This window comes from Nilaparvata lugens, chromosome X (genome assembly GCF_014356525.2).
Source record: "Nilaparvata lugens isolate BPH chromosome X, ASM1435652v1, whole genome shotgun sequence".
NCBI lineage: Eukaryota > Metazoa > Arthropoda > Insecta > Hemiptera > Delphacidae > Nilaparvata > Nilaparvata lugens.
In genome coordinates this window covers 55,105,521-55,122,720 of record NC_052518.1, presented here as the reverse complement: position 1 = coordinate 55,122,720, position 17,200 = coordinate 55,105,521, and the positions used below count along the sequence as shown (strand labels likewise).

The 17,200-nt window shown below is 33.6% G+C and overlaps 1 protein-coding gene across 2 annotated transcripts in view; it reads left to right on the top strand.

Moving 5' to 3' along the window:
- LOC120355058 overlaps positions 1 to 15,694 on the top strand; it is a 38,260-nt gene extending 22,566 nt beyond the window's left edge. Inside the window, exons 1-2 of one of the 2 annotated variants that reach the window (XM_039443352.1) lie at positions 1,541 to 3,196; positions 15,377 to 15,694. In XM_039443352.1, the coding sequence (XP_039299286.1) occupies positions 2,668 to 3,135 (468 nt within the window). In that variant the 5' untranslated portion in view covers positions 1,541 to 2,667 and the 3' untranslated portion in view covers positions 3,136 to 3,196; positions 15,377 to 15,694. Of the gene's footprint in view, positions 1 to 1,540; positions 3,197 to 15,376 lie in introns of those variants that run through there. The other variant, XR_005573400.1, reaches the window with a different exon arrangement.
- The last annotated feature ends 1,506 nt before the right edge of the window (positions 15,695 to 17,200 follow it).

Below are 17,200 nucleotides of genomic sequence, written 5' to 3'. Positions count from 1 at the left end.
AGAAAAGTTCAAATTTACATTTTTATTAAACCCAATCGAGTTACAAAATAACACTTTAAACAGTAAAATGATGATCAACTTTGAAAATTTTGATATTGATACTCTAATTTAGAATGATATACTATGTTTCCTGCAATATTTGTTGATATGAAAAAAAATATATATAATTGATCTTGAATAAAATGTTCAAAGACAAACTTCAAATTGTTCAATGCAAAATTTCATGATTATTTGGGAACTGTTTATGGGTTAACAAAGTTTTAAAAAAAAATTTTAGAGTTTTAAACTCTCTGCAAAAATTAGCTAATTGATGCTGTAGGCTATATTGTGAACTGTCATTGTAAATTGTTAACTGTTCACGTCGAGTAGTAATTTATTTTCCATCCATCGTAGTGAATAGCTTGAGTAACGTATCCAGGTAACTTTACTCACGAGAAATATATATAAAAATGATTGTTGTCCATCACGTCGGGATCACCGATATGAGAAATTTGCTTTTTGGATCTTCTATGATAAAATAGGTTAAATGAAACTGAATGAAATAAACTGAATGATTAGATGTTTTAATTCGCAGATGACAAAATAGAACTGATAAAATATTAATAAACAAACTAATACATGTTGAAATTGAAAACAGGCTGTTAATCACAGGTGGCAAATATCAGATGATTCGCCACACCATCTTGTGGCTACTCTAGCATAATTAGCATTTGAATACTCAAGAAAGGATGAAGAGGAAAATGTTTGGAGGACAATTTTTGACTCCACAGTTCTGTTGAGGGTTGTAAGGAGATAAACATATCAAAAGTCCCCACCCCTACCCACTGTTCTAAGGGGTTGGGACTTTTGATATTATGTTTATCTCCTTACAACCCTCAACAGAACTGTGGTGTGTTGAGGGTTGACAGGATCCCCACCCACTTTTCTAAGGGGGTGGGGACTTTTGATATGTTCATCTCCTTACAACCCTCAACAGTACTGTGGAGTGCTAAGGGGGTGGGGGTGGTTTGAAGATACCATTTTTTGGTTTCCCACATAAAACTTAAAAACTATTGATCCTAAGGACTGTCATATAAGAAATTAAAGCTTACATAATTTACTACAATATTCAACTCACAATTTTTTCCATCTCTCCTCTAGTTTCCGAGATATCCACTCTTGAAGGTGTGACATTTTTGAAAAAAACATGTTTGCCACCAATTTTCTTTCTATTTTTGCTCTTTTAAATTTTCAAATATCGATATGAAAGATCCATATTGATAATAATCTTATAAAGCATTAAATTCTCTTGAATTTGATGTATAATTTCACACTTTTACGAATTTCCCTACATCTTTTGCAGAAGCTTTAGTGTTGAGTGTGAAATCTCCATTTTTGCAACAATAGAACAATTGACAAAGGAATTTGGAGAAAATGTTATAAACAAATTTTTTGACTTTGCAGCTTTGTTGAGACTAGTTAGGTGGAGAACATATGAAAATTCCCCATTCCTAACTCATGTGTTAAGGGGATGAGGGTGGTTGAATGAATATTGTAAGAAGTTATGTAAGCTTTAATTTGTTATATTACAGTCAAGTCCTTAGGATACATAGTTTTTGAGTTATATGCGAGAAACCAAAAAAATGGTAACTTTAAACCACTTCCAACCCTTCAGCACAGTGGGTAGGGGTGGGGACTTTTGATATGTTTACCTCCTTACTACCCTTAAAAGAACTGCGTGGTCAAAAATTGTCTTCTCAACTTTTCCCTCTATGGCTGGACTAAATAACGAACTTGTTACTTGTAATAAACATCATGTGTTTTCATAGTGACATTATATTACTTTTTTCTCCAGATGAATTACTATTCTATAATTCACTTTCAAGAATTAAATATTAAATGGAGAACTCAGCATATAAAAAACATAAGCTCTCCAATTGAATTAGTGGTAGCTAAGGCTGATTTTTATCAGTCATAACCGATTTATCAAATAAATTAACGAAATATCATAAAAATTGGAGGTGATTAACAATGGTGAAGTTGGAGAAAAGATATTTTGACATTGAAGTTATGATCGAGGGCTCGATGTGGACGGTTGTAACTCGGCTGACTGGTCGCTTATCTGTGTGTACGTGCTAGCTAAGGCATTCCTGTTCCGACGATACAATTTGACTTCACTTATCGACTCATTCTCTCTTCATAGTCATAAACTCACTTCGCTTATTAACTCTTTCTCTCTTCATATCAAATTCTATATTCTTCATATCCGTAAATTCAATATGAGTGACAAATGTAACAAGTGTAAAAAATCGATTGGTGGTAAGAGGCCGAAGATTCAGTGCAGTGATTGTGTGAACGTATACCATGGCGCCTGTGTCAACCTATCTGCAAACGACATAAGCTTTTTTGGGGAGAGGATAGCTGCTGGAGATGTACGCCATGCAGGAACCTGAGAAGAAATAGTCGACGAGTGGAATTAGCCATATTGGAAGGAAATACGGAATCACAGGTACTTGCTTATTTGAAAGAGAAACAAATGAAAAATTCAAATCTCTCGAAACCGAGCTCGGCAAATCTGTGGAAGCATGTCACCAAAGGATCGAGGACTTAGTCAAAATTGTTGAAGATCAATCAAAGCAACCGAAGGACTACGAAACTAATTTCGACAAACTCACTCAAGAGAATGCTATGGTGCGAAAAAAGGTTAGTGCCATGGAATACCAATTGGACGATGCCGAACAATACTCGCGCGTTAACTGCTTGGAGATAAATGGCATTCCGGAAATCAACAATGAAAACGTGGTGGAAACTGTGAAGACGATCGCCAAATCTCTCGATGTTGCATTGACTGAAGAAAGCATCAACGCTTGCCATCGCCTGGGCAACAAGCAGGACGGAAGGAAGCGGGGGATAATCGACAAATTCACCCGAAGATTCGTGAAGGAGGAGCTACTACAAAGAAGAAAAGTGAAACGCAACTTCAACACAAGCGATATAGGACTCAGTAGTGGACCCGCCGACACAATTAACATCAATGAAAGTCTCACGCAGAATCGTCGAAAAATCTTGAATGCTGCTCGTGAAGAAAGAAAAGAACTTTGCATTCATGTGGGTGAAGAACGGCAAAGTATTCCTGAGAAAAACAGAGGGAGATAAAGTCATCGTTCTCACCAGTCTCGATCAAGTGACTGCCCTGAAGGAATGACTATTTTAATCTGTAAGTTCTTTTTTTTTCCATTTCCGGATCAATTAATGCTCCGTTAATATTGCTCTTATCCATATCATAAATTTCAATTATCTCATTAATTAGTTATATATTATATTACGATAGTAGATTAACTAAGGAAAGTATTATATAGCATTTATTGTCTTTAACCAATAACCAATGTATTATGATCCCAAATGTTTTTAATGAATCAGGATTTAAAAAAAAAAATGAAGTCAATTTCCACCAGATAGATGATTAATTTTCAACCATATATATTAAATGAACTTCATGCCGGTTTAATAGTGATTCAACAAAATATAACAAGTATGAGAAAAAATTTTGATCTATTTCTGACGAAGCTGGAATGCTTACAAAAGAAGCCACACGTCATCATCCTAACAGAAATATGGATTGATGACGATGAATTAGATCTATATTACATTGAAGGTTACTTCAGATATGCGAAATGCAATCGCCAGCATAGAGCTGGAGGAGTTTGTATGTTTATCATTAATGACATCCAGTGTCAGCATATATCCAATAACGATTGTACTGCATTCGACTACGTTCACATTAGGATTTCACACAATAGATCTTTTGATATCATTGGGATGTATCGTTTGCATGAATACAGTAAAAATGTATTTCTTGATGAGTTTCAAAAATTCACGAAGAGCATCGACAATAAAAACGTTTTGATTAGTGGAGACATGAACATAAATCTGCTAAAGAATGATAGTTTCGTTGATAATTATAGAATTTTTTTAGCAAGCTTTGGATTAGAATGTAGAATTTATGAACCCACTAGAATCACCCAAGAAACAGATTCTATCATAGATCACGCTTTGTTTGGATGTAGCATTAATTTAATAGGTATGACTTGTGAAAACAAGGTTTGTGATTCCCAAATAACTGACCATTGCATGATAATCTCTCACGTTAATTTTGGGCAGCCAGTCTTTAGAAAAACAGTCAGCCACTCCTACAAAATAGACTACCGTTCCTTGAATTCAGAACTAGATAAGTGCGATTGGTCCCCGGTCTATACAGCATCTTCGGCATCATTAGCTTTCAGGAGTTTTTTTGATATATTCAAATTGATGATAGGGAAGCATTCAAAAGATAATATTAACAATAGCAGCAATATTTCTAGAACAAAAAAAATAAAACCATGGATGCACAATGATTTGTTGGAAAAAGTTATAGAAAAAATTCCCTATACAGAGAATGCAAGAAATACCCAAACAATGAAGGTTCGAAACTGAAATATAATCACGCTAAGACCTCCCTAAGCTACGAAATAAAAATATGTAAAGAAGCTTATTACAGAAATAAATTCATAGGTAGTGATGGTAACCCAAGGAAACAGTGGGATGTAATGAACGATATAATTGGGAAAAAACTAAAAATAGTAACAATATGATTAGTCTTAAAGATAGAAACAATTTGAAAGAATCGTCTGATGATAAAGTAGCTAACATATTCAATGAGTTTTTTTCTGAAATTGCCAAAGATTTAAGGAATAAAATATGTAGAGATAGAGACATTACCTGCAGAATGACGATGCCATTAAAAATAGTTTCACAGATAACTGTAATCTGAACTCTATTTTTTTAATTCCTACAAATGTAACTGAAGTATCATCCGTAATAAATTATCTCAGCAATAGAAAGTCCCCAGGTTTTGATAAAATAACACCAATTCTCATTAAAAACATATCTGAAAAATATTGGATATACTAGTGTATTTAATAAATTTTAGTATGGCATCGGGAGAATTCCCACAAGACTTAAAACTAGCATTAATAATACCATTGCACAAAAAATTAGATAAACTTGACCCCTCCAATTACAGACCAATTGCCTTTCTATCGATATTTTCTAAAATCTATGAAGAAATTATAAAGAAGCGTCTAGTTAATTTTCTGAATAAGAATTCATATTTCAGTATCAAACAATATGGATTTAGAAGGAAACTGAATACTGGAGATGCCTTGTTGTTTTTTTCTGGATAAAATCTATAATGGTCTAAATGAAGGATTCATTTGCGCAGGACTCTTCATTGATGTCATGAAGGCTTTTGATACATTCGATCACAAAATACTGTTGTATAGATTGAATAGAGCAGGCATTAGAGGTGTGGCTCTCGAATGGTTTGCTTCCTACCTGGCTAACAGGTCGCAACGAGCTAGAGTAGGTACGGATTTGAGTGACTTTAAAGTGGTTTCACATGGCATTCCACAAGGATCAGTACTTTCTGGGCCTCTTTTTTTGATATATATAGATAATCTATGCAATGGAAAGTTTGAAGGAGAGCTATCATCATTTGCTGATGACACAGCTCTATTCTGCAAGGCCAAATCCCTGGATGAATCAATGAATAAAAATCAATCGAATATTAACCAATTGAAGGGATGAATTGGATGGTAATGAGTCCCAAGTCCAAATATATTATCTTCAATCCAAGAAAAATGTTTTCATTCACAGCCCCTTTGAAATATCACGAAATTTCATGTATAGCCAATAATTGCGATTGCCCTTCAATTGAGCAAGTTAAAGAAATGAAGTATTTAGGGCTTATGTTAGATTGTAATCTAACATGGAAGTCACATGTCATGCATTTGAAAAATAAACTTATGAAATGCACAAGAATATTTTATATGCTCAAATCTATATGTCCCCCTGATGTGATGAGAATGTTATACTATGCTTTTGCTGATTCAAAATTACAGTATGGGTTATCCATTTGGGGAGGAGCATAACATACAACACTCAAACCATTGATTACATTGCAGAAGTCATTCATCCGCATGGCTTGTAATGCAGGGTATGTTGAACATTCAAGACCTTTGTTTAGAGCAATGAGGATATCGGCATTCCAAAATTTATATATTCATAAAGTACTAAAGATTTTCTTCGATAGAGCCAGCACTGAACGGAGGTGTGAAAGACCTGGATTAAATTATATTTTGAGAAATCGATTGGATGTGAATATCCCAAGACCAAATTTAACTTTATTCAAAAAATTTTATTCCTTCTTGGCTCCAAAGTTTTATAATTTACTCCCTATTACACTAAAATTATTGAATAATAAACACACTTTTCTTAAAGAAGTGAAGGAGTACCTTATGCAATTAGAGGATACTAATACTTTTCTCATATATCCCTGATATAACTCAACCTGTTGTACTTTGCAATTCAATGTCATTATATTTGCATATGGTCTCTTACACTGAATTATTGTGCGTATACTTTGTATTTGTATCTCTATGTTTTTCCCGTGGAATTACTTTATGTGAAATGATTTCATCATTTGTCATCATACCCCTTATAGAGTTAGAGGTAAATTTTATATGATACATTTGGTAGTCAGTGTATTTTAAGAATTGTATATCCTATTATAATAGCTCATTTATGTGAAGTCCACTTTGTTTCTTCTAATTTATGTCATTCTAGCAGTATATTTGTAATATTCAGAGACCAGTCGGTCGCATCAAATTACCCATCTACGTAGTTCTTAGCTCTAGTTTTAAGATTTATGCATACCACCCCACACAGGCTAGTCCTCGGGGCGTTTTTTGTTTTATTCATTCTTATAAAAGAATCTGATCATTTTGTTACATCATTATTAATGTAAATGTCTATGTTTAGATGATAAGGAACAGATTTTTCCTGTTATTTTACTAGTTTTTGGATGAATAAAATCTTTTTCATTTCATTTCACATTGCCAAAATGCCAATGTGAGAAGACAGGTGACGTTTGCTTGAGAAACAGGAAAACTATTGAGTCTGTTCAATTTACTAGTGGATATGGCACTTGTGGCTTTCAAAATTTTACGTTTTTACGTAATTTACGTTTCTAAAATTGGCATTGGCTGGGAAGAGGCCTACATTAAAACCAGTGAGTATCGATACTAAAATACATAGACTGGCTATTATTGGCGATTCGCAAGATTGATGCCATTGCTATGAAGAAGTTAAATAGACTTTGACGAGTAGGAGATGTGAGATCTAAATTAGTCTACATAAAAATTATTATAATATAGTCGATAGATACTATATATTATATAAATTGGATAGATTAGATATTAGATACTAGATACTAGATACTAGATAGTCGATAGATAGATACATAGACTTGCGTAATAGGTAGGTGTGTAATACAAGAGAGCCTAACTTTGAGTATCAAGGAGTATCAAGTCCATACACGCTAAAGATAGGACATCTAAAATAAAGATGGTGCTTTGAAACTCGTCTGAAATGATACAAATTAATAATTGATATATATTGTAAATGTGAAAGACTGACTTTATATCAGGTTGTCGATCACGATAATATTCAAAAGGATTGAAACTAGAATGAATGGAAAATGAATTTATTTAAATTGGAATGGAAAATGACAAATGAGAAAATGAAAATGAGACTTGCTCCAATCAAATGTCCTTGAGTGACTAGGCTCATTGACAGTTCATTGTCATCATTGCAAACATCGCATTAGAGAATAACACAAGCTCATTAATATCATTCAATGTAGCATCTGACTTCAGGATTCATCTGTACAAATTCTTTTCATCTGTACATTTGAATTTCTTTCAAATCATATTCATGTGTTTTGAGTTCAATAATTATTGGGATTTGGTCATAGTTTTACAACTTTTCAATTTGAAATTGATCTTTGAAAGACATTTCTCAATCTTTAAAAAAACTGTATTGGAACAGAAAGATTTCTATCTTCTTGACTCTAGAGACAGACAATTCCTTTATCTTCGATATCAGGTGTTAGTAAATAGTATTATTACAATATATCTAGATACACAGAGATTCTCTAGTATTGATAGGTCATAGAGATTAGCTGTAGGCCAATGTCTTTACTGTAATCTGGAATAGCTATTGTTATTAATATCACTGCGTTTGAGACTTGCTCCAATCAAATGTCCTTGAGTGACTAGGCTCATTGACAGTTCATTGTCATCATTGCAAACATCGCATTAGAGAATAACACAAGCTCATCATCATCCTCATCCCAATGAATTCTTGATTATACGATCTTATGTTTAGTGATCAGTGTTATTTTATTGTGTCTTTTCTAAAAAGTTGACCGCTGGAGCGTGGTTCGAAGATGTCGATGATTGAAAAAGTTCCTCTATTGATATATCTACTTACTAACGTGTTATATTGGATAAGGCGGAATTGAATAATCTCTTACATTTGAACGAACTTTATCGAGATTCTAACATTGGAGACTGATGGTCATTTATCTTTCCACCAACCTTGATCAAATATAATATGGTCGAATGTCCATGCTCAGAGCTTGATCAATTGTTGGAACGTTCAACATACAGAAAAAAGAAGCTTTTTTTTGTTCAATTTACTGTATAACAATGTGTTCCTGTCACTCAAATCGTTTGAGCATGGTTAACTTTCTATATATTTTTTTAAAGAGAACCTTCACTTTCCAGAAGTAGACTAGCTTGATAGCAGAATTTTCGCTACTTCTAATTTTAGCAGATGTGTTACAGATGTGTACACATGATACAGATGTGTACAGTATTTTTTCATTTACATGTTTATTACATTCCTTGATAGAGAAACGTATCTATTGACAAAAAGAAACAATGTAAAGATTTCACGAATTGATGGGGAGTACATAGACCTTCTACTTCAATATTTATAGCGTGCATGGAACTGAACTATCAAACAATCTTTCACTCTTTTTTAATAGTTTAATTGCATTTTTGACAGCCAACAATAAATTCTGACAACTATTTTGACGGTTATTTTGATTGTTGAACGTGAGTGGTGAAATAAGCTTTTTCTTATCTCACTATCAGAGAGATTTTGGCAGCTTTCAGATCTTGGAAGAATAATTTTTTGGAAATTGTTTTTCCAACAGTAGGTACTGTAGGTTGTAGAAACTGGAGTTAACCCTCGACCATCCAACTGATTATGCATTTTGAGTTTATTGTCACTTGAATGATTGACGTTTAAAACATAAATATTTATTGATTGACACTTCAAAATGGAAATTGATTATTTGAAGACTCGAATTATGAACTATTATATACAATTATTTAAGTCTGGAAGACGATACAACAATAACATGAAGTTTGTGCTTGATTACAAGAATGTATTGAAATGATTAATCATATCAGTAACTGAATTCTGGATTCGTGATTATGTGATTCGTGATTCACAATGATTCCATTCACACTGAATCAAGTAATCACATTCTGTGATTTCTCAATGCAGCATTTATCTTCTACTATCCGAATTCTTTGACTCGCTCTTGTTTCTCCCAAATCCACTCTGATACGTGCTAAAGCCGGCTCCAGACATGTGTCATTCGGCAAGCAGCGAATGTTCGGCGTTTGGCGAACTATTCATCTTGATATTTGCCGATTAACGAGCACACATCTACACACATGCGTGGTTTGCCGAGCACTTGCTCGTTTTGGGAATAGCAAATACTCGTCAACTGAATGTCATCTACTGTCAACATGAAACAGCTAAGTTGAGTTCAAAATTAAAGTGGTTTCATTCTTTATTTTGTGAATTTTAAGTTTGTTTCATGTTTTTACGAAAGTTTTATTCTAATCTATATTCTCAGATTGTGATTTGGAGTATAAATTGAAATGGACATAACCTATGTATAATATTTGGACAATTTGATACTAAATTAGGAAATTGGAAAAGTTTTAGGCAATAGCCTGTTTTTTTTTCGATCATTGTATTATTAAATTTGTGCTAACCAAACAAATAAATAAAATGACATGGATCTCGATATTGAAGATGCACTTCTTGCTTATATAAAATAAAAGTTTATTTATATGATATAAATAAACCAAACTAGTCCTATGTACCCGGGTCAATAACTGTATAGGACATGGAAAGCCCTAGAATTTTAACTTCGATTGATTAAAAAAAATATTTGTAGAAATTTTAAAACATTTTAATAATTCAGTAACCTGGACGGGACTGGTTATTATCTAGTTTTCATCAAGATTTGAATTATTCATCAACTAGCAGGTAACCCGTGCTCAGCAAGGGTCTATTTTAAAAGTTGACTACCGTAATTAAAAACTTGAGTGAGCAGAATCTTGAAGAGCTTGAAGTAGCCTTAAACCATCTTCGGTCAATTATATATATATATGCGAAATTTCAAGTTAATTTCAATCCACTAGTTTAGGCGTGATGATGCATGAAACATAATTTTCCCATCCCGTACGTGTATAAGCCAGTTTTTTCTTTATTATAATATAGTTACGTTCTTCAACTTGGTACTTACATACGTGGGCATACAAGGAAAATCCACTAAGTCTATAAAAGTAAATTTCTCATGAAATTAATTTCCAATTTCTAACATCAATCATAATTTCCTTATAGTGATTTTTCACAAAATAATATCATACTGCAGGAAATGAAATATTCTTTATTTGTTTGATAATTGATTATTTGATTTGATATGATTTGATATTCATAATTTATAGAATTAATTTAAAAATAATGAAAAATCAAAGTTTGGAAAAATTGCACTTAGTGCATTCTCCTTGTACGCCCATGATAATAAAGTGACAGAACTCAAATCTTGTTTAGAAACCTTCCTCAACTTAATGCCAACCTTACAAAATTGAACTGGGTATTAATTTTAGTTACCAATTTCAACCATCTGTTCCGGAGAGGTAGTATCTCTAGATTATAGCTCTATATTAACATATGGTATGGCCATTCGTCCAATTTGATGTGTTCAAAAGTCCCACACCGACCGGGAAAACAACGAGCACGAATGTTCACTTCTTGCCGAGTACCAAACATCCATCCACACTACTCTAGATTCGGCGTGTATGCTAGGTGTTCGCCGAATACAGCATGTCTGGAGCCGGCTGAAACAACGAGCATGAATTTTCGCTGCTTGCTGAATAGACAAACATCCATCCACACTACTAGCGATTCGGCGAGTCGCTGCTCAGTGTTTGCCGAATGATGCATGTCTGGAGCCGGCTTAACGTGCATGTTCATATACATCGTTTCTTGGCTTCTACAACAAAACTATAGTGTATATCTTTGTTGAGTTGTTGATAAATTTATTGTGATTTAATGTGAGAAGCATGGCTTATGATGCTATTTTTATAATATTTCAATAATCAATTTCAGTAATTAGAATGAAGTCTAAAACATTAGGAGGTTCTATTAATGTTCAACACATCAATATAAAAAAACATCTTTTGTATCAATTAGTATGGAAAGTATTTGTGCAAATTAGTAGCCCTACAGAGCTATAACAAAAAATTGTTGCCTGACTTGTAATTTGAGATGTTTGTAGTTAGTTGTCGCTGTAGCTCCCAACATGAACAGGGTCCAGATTTTAATATGGACACTTCGATTTCAGGTCTAGCAGAAATCTTTCTTCTTGGTTTGAATCTGTGTCCATTAGTTTCAATATCTCTTGTTCTCTGTGAAAACATAGCTGCCTTTCCGCAGAGAGAAGCGTGCTTGACCCCCCAACTCTCTGGATGGCTACCTTTCCATAGCCGTCTCAAGACTTTATATGACAAGTGTGAGGTAAATCGTGCATATATCTAGTTTTAATGAAAATATTGGAATGTAACCAATTCGGATGTCTTTCACTTATTATTCTCTACAATCAATGAAATATACCTTTTCATCGTACCTGCCACTGTTTGAGAGTTTATCCATGTACGAGCTGAAATAGTTTGCATACATATATAAACGTTTCAACTTATAAACTTATAAACATACTTGAAAACGTTTTCAACGTTTGCAAACTTATATACTTTCTTCAATAGCTCATTATGCAAGCGTTCAAATTAAACATGCTAACAATAGAACTTCTAGTATATAGAAGTCTTCTGATTGATGTACAAAGTGACCACGAGAAACATAATTATTCATATTTTAGAAAAAAAAACAATATTAGTTTCAGATTTATATACTGAAGAGAGGAACTGATAAACAGTAATTGGGTAATGATCAACCGTGACTTGAAAGTGCTAAGCTATTATTATAGAAAAGATGATATCTTGGTAAGCTTTATTCGATGGCATTACAGTAGTATTTATTCACACACTATTCAGAAAAATAGCACCATATTATGTTTTATCAATCATTGGAATGTATTAGTGTTTTTTAGTCGGCTATCTGTCTAATTTTTCGCTCTAGGATATTTTGATGCTGGTTTTCTATATTACATTAATTTATTCTTATCAAGAAATAGATTCTCTCTAATGGCCTTCATTTCGAATGCCAGTTTCTATGATTATCTCCAGCTTTTTATTTATTTAGAAGTGGTGATGAGAAATTACCTAGTTTTACTTCCTATCGGATATTATCAGATTGCTGCGTTCATATGCAACACACATACCAACCATTTCAATATTTGAGTTATCACATTGATATCCTACTGTAAATGCATTATACATTCGAAGAATGGGTTTTCAACTATGGAAAAATACCACTACCGCATGACATTAGCCTACATGTCTTGATCACACGAGAGGTTCTCCACAACTAACATCTAGGAACAAGAAAGGAGTCTTTAGTTGAGTAGGCTATACATGAGATTCAGATAACTCATGAAAATTGAAAATGAAATTTATCGATTCCTTTCACAAAAAACATAACCAATTACAATTTAAAAAGTAGGAACTAAGTAGACCACTCTAACCAGTATTCGTGGTCAACTTACAAAAAAAAAAATATTTCTGTTACTCGTAGAGAAAAACAGGTAGGCCTATACCAATTACTTATACTCTATGAATAATGTATTGATTCATTGAAGTCAAACACGTTTGAAAACGAGCTGATGTTATTTCACACAAGGTGTTGTAAATATAATACATTACATTATATAGGCCTACATGTCGTGAATAGTTTAAGAAGAGAGTGTCTGTGGATGAGAATATCAAGACAATTCAAGTGATGTCATTCACGTCAGCAATAAAATTTACTCATCATTTCACTCAAGTTGTGATGATTTCATTATATTTCCGCTCTACAAAGAATAATAATCATGTTGTTTTGTGACCATCAGGAACGTATTAATTTATATTGGTAAAAAAGTACAAGTACATGTACAAGTAGTGCTATTGATAACATTTTTCAGTTGCACGCTTGCCTAATTGATCTATTGAAGTGAATAGAAATATATGCAAACCACAGAATACAAATACAGCATTGCTGAATACAATCATGTTGTATTCTGTGATGCAAACGTTGGATATCAAACTATTTTAGCTTGTACACAAATAAATTTTAAACAGTTGCAGCTACGATGGTATATTATGTGACATTAATTGTAGAGAATGATGTAAGGGAATCATCAAAATAAATTTTGTTGCAATATTTCTTTTAGAACTGTAGATATGAATGATCACGTAAAGATTGCCTTATAAGCCTTCGTACAGCGTTGGAGAGGTTGCCATCCAGAGAGTTGTGGGGGGGGGGGGGTGTCAATCTATGCTTTCTTAGAATGTTTAGTAATGTGAGTGCTATTTGATTCCATGCTATTAATCTCATGCTAATGCTGACTGTTTCACTGCTCACATTTAAACTAAATTCAGGGAAATTAAAATGTTTAGTTGTTTCACCTTTTGCTCTATGAGCCGCTAGCGAGCTAGCGGACGTTTTTAGAAAGCTATGTCACAATGCAGCTCGCACCGGTGGCGGAACTATGTGTTGATGGGAGGGATATTATTTAAAATAATAATATTCTTTCTTTTTGAAAAAGAATTATGTTTCCCATCAAAACACAACCAGCAACCGGCTCCTCCCACTATTCGATAGTACCGCCGCCGGTGCGAGCTGCATGTGACATGGCTTGCTAAAAAACTTCGACTAGCTCCCTACCGCCAGCGGTACTGGCGGTAATCGGTCTGACAAGGCCTTCAAATAGCACATAGAGTATTGGATTTAGAGCACATAATTTCACTTGGAGATAATAATATCTGATGATTATCAGAAATTTTGATGAGTATTGGATTAATAGCACATTTAATAGCTAGCCAGAGATTTCTTGTTTTTAAAAGAAATTTTGCAAACCACATTCAAGCTTATTGACGGCCCATGGAAAATTTCATGCCAGTTCTATACATCATTTTCCATCATTTTCAGAGAATCGAAAAATATTTGTTGAAACACCGCCGATTTATGTAGTTACATCTCACTATCATATCCTATCAGTCCAGTCACTATACATTGGTGCATGCAATTTATATTGTAGTTCTGTATTTTCAATATATTATTTGAGTACATAAGAGAAGTCCAGAACCATTTTCTTCATGCAAAATTCCCTTGTGCTAGATACAGGGTGGCCCAATAACCTCGTATTTTCCAGTGTTCAGCTAATTCTGCCAAATCTCGTGATCGGACAGAAAAACTTGCTCTCGCCTTTTTTCAGTTTATACAATACTGAATAGAATGAGATCATCCGGAACTCTCCATCTCCAATGAGTACTGAGTTATGATTTTTCAAGAATGAGTGAAATTTGAAAAAAAAATCAATTTTGATGAATTTTAGTAATTGATCAACAATATCTTCCGATTGTTACCATTCAGATGTATAGTTCAAAATTCCTCTACGCGTAATTTTGTGCTCTACAATCTGAGATCAGGTAGAGCGCTCTATCTCCAATAGATTTCCAGGTACACCTGACAACAATGCTCCTTGTATTGTGAAAAACACCTAATTTTCAGCTTCAATCATCATCTCCAACTACATTGTCCTCACATTGATATTTTGCACAATGACATAAGTTCATTTCAATGCACTTCATTCCAGGATTTCCTAGTGGACAGGCGCGCTTGAGGATACCTGAAGGATCAAAATTTCAAACACTTATAACCTTTGACACAATGCTCAGATTTCATCGTACTACACTTCTTTTTTCTCGGCTCGTCAAGGCGGTCCAAAATCATGCATCATAAGTCAAATTCGGTCGAATTGGCTCTGGGCTTCTCTCATGCACCAAAATAATAATATATTGAAAAATCAGAGCTACATTATGAATTTCGAACACACCCCTTTTTAATGTCTTTATTGACTGGACTATATACTATTAAACGAGCAATTTCTGTTCATAAGTCTGTATTTCACTGGATCTCGAAAATGGCTCTAACGATTCTCACGAAATTTGGAACAAAGTAGGTTTATGATATAAAAATTCGATTGCACTAGGTCTCAACCCTGGGATAACTTGCTGAAGGACATCAAAGGATAAATTCATCGTTGGAATAACAGCTGGAAATTTTATCGTCTGTCGATAATGGAAGTGCGCGAGCGAGTGCATGTGTGGGTTATTCCTCAGCTGATCTCACGAAAAACATAATCTAGCAAAAAAAAATTATTTTTGTTTATTTTTTTTTATAAAACATGTCAACTTCATAAAGTCTAAAATAGTAACTAGATGCTGTTAGTGTGGAATAGTACATAGTATATGAACAAATGTTGTAGCAAACATAGTATATCATTCTGAATCTAATTCATGGTATATCTATTTGTAATTGATGATGTGTTAGTTTTTTGAAGTGTAAATAAATTGTTATTTTAATGAGTGATAGTATCTCAACCTAGATTTTGATATTTGGACTGTAGTATGAATTTGAAAAGGGACAGTTTTGGGCATAAGCCTGTTGTGCATTCTCATATAACTGTAAAAATAATTGTATGTGACTAAATAAATGCATAAATATGAACCATAAATGCGTTATAATTTCATCTTCCGAAACAAGTTTTTTAAGCTTTCTTAGTCCAGAGCGAAGCTCCGTTTCCTGATATTCACCGTTATTCAGATTGCATTCAATTTTTATACTCATTATTCAATTTCACATACCTTGTGAAACTCGTTGAATAATTACAAAACTGTAATTAAATATAAACTAGTTTATAAGACATTATATATTGTAACATACGGTACATAAATAAGGAGAATAGAAAACTAAGTACCCTTTATGAAATTGGTTAGTTAGAATATGGCATATCATATAGCCGAAACATTTTTATTTATTTTCACGAGTAGCCCTAAATAAGATAAATAAGGAACTCTCTAATCTCTAATCTAATCGAAGCCGGCGACAACAATACTGCACTTCAAATCTCGCAGCTGTACGCATGCGCTTTCGATGAAAATCTCTTTCCGTACCGTACATTCATTCATGTAAGGCAATCGAGAAATGTCAACATCACGCTGACATTTCTTGAAATCTCGTATGCAACTAGGAATGCATACATTTTAATCAAAGATGAATCAGACGAATAGATATTGGAGTATTGATTATTATCTGTGGTGAAATTCAATTTTCCCCACCATAGTCAATGTTATATGAAATTTCCTGGTCATTTATGTCACCTTCTGCTCCTTCATGTAATTTATGAAACTAATGCTGATTTTGATGAGCCAAGATCAGTTGGCATATTTCAATGGATCTTCCAAAAAGCTAAATAGTTATGATCGACTGATTTATTGTAGCTGATTCGGTTAGTTATATCCAATTATTGATGTATCAGAGTTGATAGTTTATAAATAGAATTATTTTAGAAGAAGCAGAGAAAATATTGTGTTCTTATCTTTCAGTCAAATAATGCTTTATAGAATGATTTTGAATTCTGAGTCATTATCTAGAATCTCAGCAAAAGTAGATTGTGATCTACATTGAATGAAATAATTCAATTGAATCGGAATCATGCAACATCATCTCCACCACGACATCTGGCTGCCTTGACAATCAATGGTCATTGATAACCGGCCCATGTGATGTTTTTGTGGGTCGTTTATTAGTTCCATCAGCGCCCCATGAAGACATCTCTTTGGTCGGTTCTCACTTACACCGGCTTAAGAGAATTGGACAAATTTAAAGTGGATTCCTGGACTTGCACTGCTATTACAAATAACAACTGTGGTTCATCTCAGATCTTAGATTAAGCCAAAATTTGATTTATCTAATAAATTCTACTCTCAATTCATTCCCAATCAATAGTTTTGAAGGTAATATTTCGCTCAAA